The sequence below is a fragment of the Hyalella azteca genome, unplaced genomic scaffold, assembly GCF_000764305.2.
Source record: "Hyalella azteca isolate HAZT.00-mixed unplaced genomic scaffold, Hazt_2.0.2 contig10075, whole genome shotgun sequence".
In the NCBI taxonomy this organism is placed as follows: domain Eukaryota; kingdom Metazoa; phylum Arthropoda; class Malacostraca; order Amphipoda; family Hyalellidae; genus Hyalella; species Hyalella azteca.
This window is the reverse complement of record NW_025940124.1, coordinates 89549-99611: the sequence shown is the minus strand read 5'-3', so window position 1 is coordinate 99611 and position 10063 is coordinate 89549. Positions and strand designations below refer to the sequence as shown.

At 38.6% G+C, this 10063-nt stretch overlaps 1 protein-coding gene across 2 annotated transcripts; it reads right to left on the bottom strand.

Moving 5' to 3' along the window:
• Positions 1–224: 224 nt before the first annotated feature.
• On the bottom strand, positions 225–3682 carry LOC108665649 (39S ribosomal protein L21, mitochondrial). Of its 2 annotated transcripts, none has more exons than XM_018152425.2 (3): positions 3167–3682; positions 935–1098; positions 225–413 (listed from the first exon to the last, which is right to left on the bottom strand). In XM_018152425.2, exons 1-3 carry the CDS (start codon positions 3171–3173, stop codon positions 240–242), a joined length of 345 nt encoding a protein of 114 aa, XP_018007914.1. In that variant the 5' UTR covers positions 3174–3682; the 3' UTR covers positions 225–239. The 2 variants fall into 2 exon arrangements, with proteins under 2 accessions (XP_018007914.1, XP_018007915.1); XM_018152426.2 differs by having other exon boundaries at positions 3146–3681.
• Between the last annotated feature and the right edge of the window lie 6381 nt (positions 3683–10063).

Here is a 10063-nt window from a genome sequence, read left to right as displayed (position 1 = left end):
AAAAATGAAAATTTCGTTTAATAGATAATAATTTCGACATTAATAGAAAATGAATGAAATGGCAGTTGATTGTGAAATTGTTATAAAACTAAATGCAAGTTACAAATGCTTAAAAGTTTTAAATTAAATCAGTATGATCAAGGCTTTAGAATTAGTTTGAAGCGAATATTAATAATTGCCTGCTAGTTGCCAAAATGAAGAAGGATAGAATAGAAATGTCGGCACTGAAGGATGTGCAATTAAGCTGGCAACCTACATTTCCATCTCCTGAAATTGCCGCGGGGGATTGTCTTGAACCAGATCTTGGTGTGTGAGAGCGTCTTCTCGACCACAGTTGCGTCCACGTACGCCTGGTGGAGAGGCAGCAGCGGCCTACCAACCAACGAGAAGTCACGTCCGCCGATGACCAGAACCTACAAGTTAAAGCAAGACACTGACAGTCTAGACCAGATGTGTACAAAAATCTAGCGTGGCGTGTATTTCTGGCTACGCATGAACTAAAAACAGTGAATGGGCGTGACCGCCCAGCGAAGGTTTCAAAAAGCTTGCTCTTGGCCCTTGGTGAAAAAAGTTTGGAGGCCCCTGGTCTAGACTCTAAGATTGGAAGATATAAAAATAAAATACNAAATTATTCTAATATTTGTATGATGGACAGAAAAAAGCTGTACTTGAGCTCAAACTAAACTCTATATTTGATATTTTTGATTAATCAAGTCATTGGAAAAAGAAATTTAGTTAACTATACAACCAAACAGTGAAAAATTTAATTGTTTAGAGTATGAAATATTTGAAGAAAAACTATTGTAACACTCGCACTAACATAAAAACAAGCTTGGGTGACACATTATTTATCTCAATTGAAGGAAAGTATTGAAGGGTAATAATTTATGTGATTGTTAATTCGACATCGCTAATTAGGGGCAAAGTTGCTGACCTTTTCCAATCTTATAGACTCCCCGAGCTTGGGAGGCCAATGACCAGTTACAACGACGATGTCTTCTGCTTTGACGAGGAACTGCTTGCCCATTATGTGCACCACGGCAAACAGACGGCTAGCCTGGCCTTCTTCCAGCTGCTTGTTTACTGCCGTCATCACCGCTGCAAAACACAACACATTCTTGAAAAATTCACATGATTATTGCAGAAGAAAAACACAATTTACTGGGAAATCATCCAATTAGTGTGAAATCAAGACAAAATTTCTTCCAAAATTCATACAACTATCACAAGTATCCTGATGGTCACTGCTTTACTTTACTAACAGAAACAAAACAGGAGTAAAATATTGGAAACATTAATGATGAAGATAAGTTCTCTGATGATCATAACTGTGGGTGACAGTTCTGTGCTCTGTGTGGTACCATAAAATGGGGTTACTTTGACCGGCGGGGTAACTTTGACCACTTTTCGTTTTTTTAACAAAAACCCCCATAACTCAAAAACGATTTGACATAGAAAAATTTTGTCAATGGCCATCAAAGGCCTAATACTGAGGCTACCTAACACAATAGAAAGATTTAAAAAGTTTGCATATCTAATAGGTTAAAAAACTAATAATGTGACCCACAAAAAAGAGCTATTATTTAAAGCCTGTCAGAGTACCCCCTCCAATTTTTTCATTTTTTGGTAAAATAACTCCAGGGTTTGATGCATTGTAGTAGAACTCTTCTAGTTACATATGCAAAAGACAAATTTTAGGAAAGTGTCATAGTTTGCAAATGTGGGGCAGGGGTACCACCCCCCAATGGGGGAACTTGACCACCTAAAGGCAGCCGTGATGGGGTAACATTGACCGGCTTGAAAATTAAGTTAAGATTACCATAGGTACCTATTTAACATATTTTATGTTTGATACACCTATTAATGTTATTTTCTCTATGTTTCAGACTCTACAGAGTCTTATATATGGTAATTTTAACTTAATTTACAAACCGGTCAATGTTACCCCATCACGGCTGCCATTAGGTGGTCACATTTCGCCCATTGGGGGGGCGGCACCCCCCATTTGCAAACTATGACACTTTCCTAAAATTTGTCTTTTGCATATGTAACTAGAAGAGTTCTACTACAATTCACCACAACCTGGAGTTATTTAGAGTTATTTTACCAAAAAATAAAATTGATTTTACCACCCGGTCCAAGAAACCCCAAGAGCTGGGGTAACAAAGACCATCACTTTTTTAGAAGTTACATCAAAACTATGAGAGGCAGGAGCCAGCAATTTATGGTGAGTAAAGCTAGAGTATAGACCTGCATTTTGCATGTTTCAATTCAAGTTTAACTTATCTAGTAAAAAAATGGCATCATTTTGAAAAGAAAGTGGTCAAAGTTACCCCATTTTACGGTATCTAAGGTGTGCAATACACAAGTTTACAACTGTCTAGTCAAATGATTTTGGGGCACTTGGCTCCTGAATCAAATTCCAGTATCCATTAATTGTCTCAAAAAAAAAAAAAAATAATAATAATAATAATAAATGCTGAACCATTTCAATTTCAATGTGGAGAGTAGCCTTGTAGGTATGTTCTTTTCCTCTCAGATAAATGATAGGCACATTTGTTCATGATGATGAAGCAANTAGATACACCTTGTGATATGTTTAGGATTTTTTAATTATTCATGGTATAGATGCTACGGGCTTGTTAGTGATTTCGGTCCTGTCTTACCCCATCTGACTATATATGGAGATGAACAATAAGTAGGTACTTGAAATTTGTCTATACTCTGAATTAAATCATGAAGATATCTGTTATCACACCTTATAAAATATTTTTTAGGATTGATCAATTGTACTTTGCCAACAATTTTGTATAGGAACTGTAGGCCTACCTAGGTACCATAAATAGTTTGGCAAAAATTAAGCTAGTGACAAATAAAGAATGAATCTGCAAAAAAAATAATAGATGAACAGCTATGGTGATATAAATTATAAATCTAATGGGAAATAAATATATCTTTTAAGATTTTGCACACACTTGTCAGTTGTCAGAACTCTGAACAGAATTTTTCAGAATTAGCCATCAAGTACCTACAAGATTTTGAAGTCAAAATTATATATATTTTATTTTTAAATTTTGTTATGTAGCAACAAATTTTAACAACAGGTATTCCAGCATTTATATTATTAGCTGACATGGTAACACACCTGGAGATACCTAACTGAAACTGTTCATGTTTCTGCCATTCTTCTTCAGTTGAGCCTTGAGGGCATTTCTCTCAAGCTCCAAGAGCGTTGAATTGGACGGAATTTGTGAGGTTGTGGAGAAGGAGATGCAGTTTTTCTGGCTTGTTTAATTTTAATATTAGGCTAAATTAGCGTATTAGATTCGGTCAAGATTTTTAAAGCTTTAAATTAATCGCATCGCGGTTAAACGAATACTAGCAGGGCGACGAAAGAGAACGATCGCTGGTGCAGATATGGGACAAAGTTCAATGTGCCGTTGAGGCGTTACATAAGAAAAGGAAGAAATAAGTATTATATGCATAAAAACCATCTAATAATTTAAAGAGCTAAACATCTCCGTTAAGTCCTAATGAATACGTTTGTAAAGTTCCATTGAGTTCCGTTCATAAATTTGGGAGATATACCGTGAACACTGGGTCTGCCTCAGAAATGTCAATAGTTCCTCTGTATAGCCATATAACTCATGAAGGAAGGCAAAATCGAAAATTTTTACACGAGCTAAACATAACCGTTGGATATTTTCAAATTCATATTTAAAATTTCATTCAAATCTGTTCAGTATTTTAGAAGAAATCTCGTGTACACTGTGAATTTAAGCACGCTTTGTTGTTTAAATGTCAGAAGTTTCCCTGTATTGCCATATAACTCATGAACGAAGGCAAAATCGTAAATTTTTACACGAGCTAAACATCACCGTTGGATATTTTCAAATTCATATTCAAAATTTCATTCGAATCTGTTCAGTATTTTAGAAGAAATCTCGTGTACACTGCGAATTTAAGAACGTTTTGCTGTTTGAATCAGGAATTAGGAAAAAGATAAAAATACTCGCGAACGAAGGCAAAATACAAAAAATTCTCACGAGCTAAACATCACCGTTGAGTATTCAGGAATTTATATTTAAAATTTCATTCGAATCTGTTCAGTATTTTAGAAGAAATCTCGTGTACACTGTAAATTTCGGCACGTTTCGTCATATAACTCACGAATGAAGGCGAAATTCAAAAAATTGTCACGAGCTTGACATCATCGTCAGGCCATAATGAATACGTGTACCAAGCTTCATTGAGCTACGTTCAGTACTTTGGGAGATATTCGATGTACACTGAATCTGGAGCGCGGCCGCGAGACCGGCCGTGACACAGGCCGCGTTTTTGTCCGAGACGTCATACGGAGCCAGGCTTATTTTCCTGTGGGCTGATTGATCTAACTCAATGGATGTTATCTGTCTGGTGGCGCGCGGCTGATAATGTTACAGTCAAGAAGTGTTGTAGGCTACGTTCTTCAGGGAAGGGATCATGATAGTCCATTCGAAGCACGGCAGTGGTGGTCTCCGACAGGCGTCCCGAACAGAACTATGCTATCTGGAACCTAACCCTAGCTAAAAGTTACGTAATTTAGCGAAACTGCGAAGTCGCTCGTCGAAGGACGATAGATTTTGGAACAGAACTATGCTTTCTGAAACCTAACCTCAGATGTGAGCGAAAAGTGACCGTCTGGTGGTGCACAGCAGGATGCAATGATGCATGCAGTTCCAGTTCCACTGGCGGGAGCGCAGCCGTGCACCACCAATTTTGTGCACCAACAAGCCCGGTTACAAGCCCTGAATCGAACGACTTACATCTCTCCGGGCATCCACCATTCAGCCGTGAACCACTCGGCTTTGTCCACCTCCGGCCTGACATAAAACCTGCCGTGCACCGCCAGGCCGCGGATCGAATATGACCTCCGGCCCCGGGCATCGTTAAATTACGTAATTTTACGTTCACCGTATCTAAGGTTAGGTTTCAGATAGCAAAGTTCTGTTCCAAAATTTATCGTCCTTCGACGAGTGGCCGTTCGACCGAGGGCTGGTTCGACCCACGGCTTAGATATGGACGGCTTGCAGTGTTGAAGGCTACGTTCCGGAAGGCAGGAATCATGATAGTCCATTACATCCAGGGCAGTGGTGGTCTTCGGCAGGCGACCCCCACTGGCGACGGTCGACCTGGGCTGGTTGGTCGCAGTCCGTTGTCCGCTTGTTACAGTTCGATCTAAAGTCAGGGTATGGGTATGAAGTAACGATTTGACGCAACGTTCAGTGGTGGACAACCTTCACACTCTGGGCTATTCGTTTCAGAATATAGTAGCGTAAAGCTCCTAATATTTAAAACAAGATGATGTCATGTGCTGGTTACTGACGGCAAGCTTAATTCGCGGCTAATTGGTTGTCATCCGGAAATATGCTAAGCGTTCCTTACAGGGCTGATTGGTGCACAAATCTGGTGGTGCACGGCTGCGTACCCCCACCAATCAGCCGTGAACCACTAGGCTTTGTCCTGCTCCGGCCTTACATAAAACCTGCCGTGCACCACCAGGCCGCAGATAGAATATCACTTCCGGGCATAGTTAAATTACGTAATTTTACGTTCACCGCATTCGAGGTTAGGTTTCAGATAGCATAGTTCTGTTCCAAAATTTGTCGTCATTCGACGAGTGGCCGTTCGACCGAGGGCTGGTTCGACGCACGGCCTAGATATGATTGTCCAGAAGTGTTGAAGGCTACGTTCCGGAAGACAGGAATCATGATGGTCCATTACATCCAGGGCAGTTGTGGTCTTCGGCAGGCGACCCAAATACAATATATTTGAACAAACAAAATCGCATTAATATTAAACATCGTTCGAATAAGTAGCAAAATGTAGACATGAGCAATATAACAGTAAAGTTATAAAATTTAAACTTCGGTTCGTCCACTTGAATGATCTCAGTGACATGGGATTAAAAATAATCACATCTGTATTGATAATATTACAATATCTCTTGTATTTGGCAAGTCTCATCAAGAATGAACTGTAAGAGCCGTATTACTGCTATGTGCTTTAATTAGAGCGCATGTCTCATTAAAGATTTCATTAATTTGCCATCGCTGAGCGTGAAGTCATTTTGCTTAGGACGTGCTTGCGAACGGACTTTGCGCAAGGTCAGCAGATACTGCTTGCATTGTCATTTAATTTCTATGTGCTGGAAGCAAAAGAAGATTGTCGGTGAATTGATGTCGAATTCTTTACGTGAATAACAAGATTAATGGTCGGCATTAATTCAAGTATTATGAAATTATCTGGATAGAAAATTTCGCACGACATGATCAAGTGTTAGAAAAGTTAATTTATAACTTAGCGCACTCATCAAAATCATAGATACACTTATATTCAACTCAGAATATTCACCTTTTATATTAAAATGCACCAATTGTATATAGGGCATTTAGACGAGTCTTAGATACTCGATCTCTGAATTCCTTAAATTCAACAGTATTTTAGCCCAATTCGTCTCCTATTGAATGTTGAAGATTTAACGGTTGAAGGGCAGAAGTTCTTCATAATCGTGACGAAATAACATATTAATCAAATCTCAAACGAGTATGGTAACAGGAAATCATTATGCAATGTGAATCGTTATTTTAGACGTCAAATGTAAAAAAAATTTTACTCGATTGCACGTCATAATCGCTTACGCATTTAGTTACACATTATAGCGTCGATGAGTATTTAAATATGGACTTATATAATGGCTTAATATAATACGGGTTCATATAATCATTAAAAATGACCGTTTGAACTTGAAAAAAATGTTACTACAGTTCGCATCAATAAAACGTCTAGTTCGTCATTAAAGCTCTGGTAAACGGCAATTTAAGCTTTAATTGTCAATGCATATATTCATCAATTAAAACATCTTTTCGCCTACGAAGCATTTGTCAATAGATACATTCGTCAATGTGCATATTTCTCAACTAATTGAAGATACCCGTCGGTAACCGTAACTTCCATGGGTTATATGAGTAAATGCCATTGAACCATTCGTTCAAAGACGCCATTGTTTTTTTTACAGCCTTTATGTGTATGTTCACGTACTGCTCAATGTAATTTTAAAACACTATTTTCAGCATATAGTCGTGCATGCGCTATATAATGAGATATCTGTCTACGACATCTTCGATACTCAAAACAAAATTCAGTTCGAATAATACGGGTATATACTGGCCAGATTCATTATTAAAATTCTACCTCCCGATTCGTTAGGGGGGGGGGTCTACCCTCCAGAAAAACTTCTACATTGACTAACGGATCTTTCTGAAAATTACACCATGTATGTAAACCAAAAAAAAAAACACATTTTGTTCGTATGATTTTTCCAAAAAATTAATAGAAAACGTGAAATTCATAGAAAATCGACAAAAAAGGGGGTACTGTAGAAATCTATCTCCACCTAGGGTTTTCAAGCTACAACAATGAGACATATACCATTCCATTCGTAAAGACCATACCAATCGAGTAACGAAGCCCGATTTTTTATTTTTGCCTTAATTTTTTATACGCATTTTCCCGTTTTTTCTCATTTTCTTCTAATTTTCTTCAATATTTCCCCCCTCCCCCCATTTTGAATCCAAACTATGCACAAATCTAAAAAATATAACTCGATACTCACTGCAGTGAGTGAGAGAGCGCATTTTCTCGTCGACGAAAACTTGAGAGGTCACGGACGGACAGACGGACGGACAGACAGACAGACGGACATGGCGAGCACAATAGTGCATTTTTTCCATAAATGAGAAAATGCGCTAAAAATGGGCTTCGTTACTCGATAGGTATGGTCTTTACGAATCGAATGGTATATGTCTCATCGCTGTAGCTTCAAAACTCTAGGAGGAGATAGGTTTTCCGTGACAATAAGTGTGAATGTTGAGGAGAGCGTGACAAAGTCCCGCGCGGACCACAAAAAGTGACAAAATGCGCTCAATGTAGCATAGATACCAAACTAAACGTTTCTGGAGCTTGATTCCACTCAAGGATGGTGGGAGCGACTACATGCGCACCTGTCCCTACAAAACCCGGAGGCACACTGAATCAGACCTCGCAAAAACACTGCATTTATAGTGCTGCGGCAGCGAATTAGTTCTTATGTAATTACTGAAAGAACTCACCCCCCGCCCCCCTTTCATGAAGTGTCGTGTACGTTAAAATCAACATACAGAGATGGTAGTGGTACCGTTGGATAGGCCAGAATGTCAGCTTTAAGATGAGACTAAACACGTAACTGCAGCACAACTTAAGTAGACACTATATTTAAAGAGCTCAGCAGCTAATTATTTCCTATCCAATTACTTAAAGAACTCTAACACCCGCCCCCCTTTCATGAAATGTCCTGAAATCATAAATCAACGTACAGAGATGGCAGTGGTACCGTTGGATAGGACAGAATGTCAGCTTTAAGATGAGACTAAAACCGAAAATGCCAAATAAGAAAATTTTAGGGTAGACCCCCCTCCCCTTAAGGGGAGCGTCAGCCCTAAAATTTATCTCTGCTATTTACAGACGGATCACTCTGAAACTTGTACACTCATGTATAAAAACAAAAAAAAAGCTTTTTGTTCAAGTGAATTTTTCGAAATAAATGAAAAGAAACGTGAAATTCTTTGAAAACGGCCAAAAAGGGGGTGCCGTAGAAATCCATCTCCTCCTAGGATTTTCAAGCTACGACATCGAGACACATATCATTCGATGCGTAAGGACCATATCTACAAAACTGTATAGGCGTTTTTTTTTTATTCTAATTTTTATGGGTGGGGGCCATTTTTCGTTAATTTTTCATAAATTTTTCGATTTTTTCCCACTTTTTACAAAATAAAATTCAAACTATAACGAAATTAGAAAAACGCCTACACAACTTTGTATATCTTTTATTTGCGAATCGAATGAAATATGTCTCATTGTTTTAGCTTCAAAACTTTAGGAGGAGATAGGCTTGCAGTGACAATAAGTTAACTTTTCAGTAGAGCCCGACAAAGTCGTGCGCGCCTCGAAATAGACATTCAAGAGTGCAAGGTTGCAAGACGAGACGATACTGGAGCTCAATTTCTGTCATGAATGGTGCGAGCGACGGCACGGGAACCATCCAGTACGACTGCTGGCGGATAACTGAAGCACAGCGTGTTCAGACTAGCTATTTAAGATTGCTACCGGTAATTTCGGCCTATCTTAAATGTTAAAGAACAACACTACCCCTAACTCTTTCGCGATCTGCCGTGAACGCATAAATCAACGTACAGAGATGGTTTTTGTTACGTGTTTACGTATTAGGATCAAATTCAAGTAGAACTACTATAGTGTCAATAGTAGGTCATGTAAGGCCAGCAAGCCTTTATGCCTCAGTTGTATACCAGATTCCACCAAATACAGTTCCCCAAACCTATAGTCTCGTCTCTGCCCATCTTCCTCCTTAGCTTGGACTATGAAGTCATAAGACTAGCAAACGTAACAGTTTTGGTACCGTTAGATGCGTAAGAATGTAAGCTTTAATATGAGTATGAAAACCGAAAAAGTCAAAATTTTCGATTTTAGGGTAGGCGCTCCCCTTAATCGTTATGCTACATTATTATGATCAGCTTTACTTATTTATGCTACGGGTTTGGATTTTGATCAGAGTCTTGAAACTCGTTAAGTTCACAGTATGTTGTAAAGTTAAAGATTCGTTTAAGTAACCTCACAAACGAATTATATCATTACATGGCATGGTAAAAATATGCAGAATGCCGCGAATATGCCAGATCCACCATAATCAATTCGATAACTGCTATTGCGGTCAAGTGACCAAATTGTTGAATTACTCTGCTTAAGAATCCCTGGCTTTGCTAGGATATTTCAAGCTATCCAAACCTCGTAAATCAACTCAAGATGCCTTTTCGTGGCTCGAGGATTTTTTAGTCGCTGTATTAGACATCCGCTGACTTATTTGCCGAGTGAAAATTAATTCATATAAAAACTGCGTAAGGATGATATCGCATTAACAATTCACTTGTGGCAACAACAAAATGAACATTTGCAACATTCATTAACA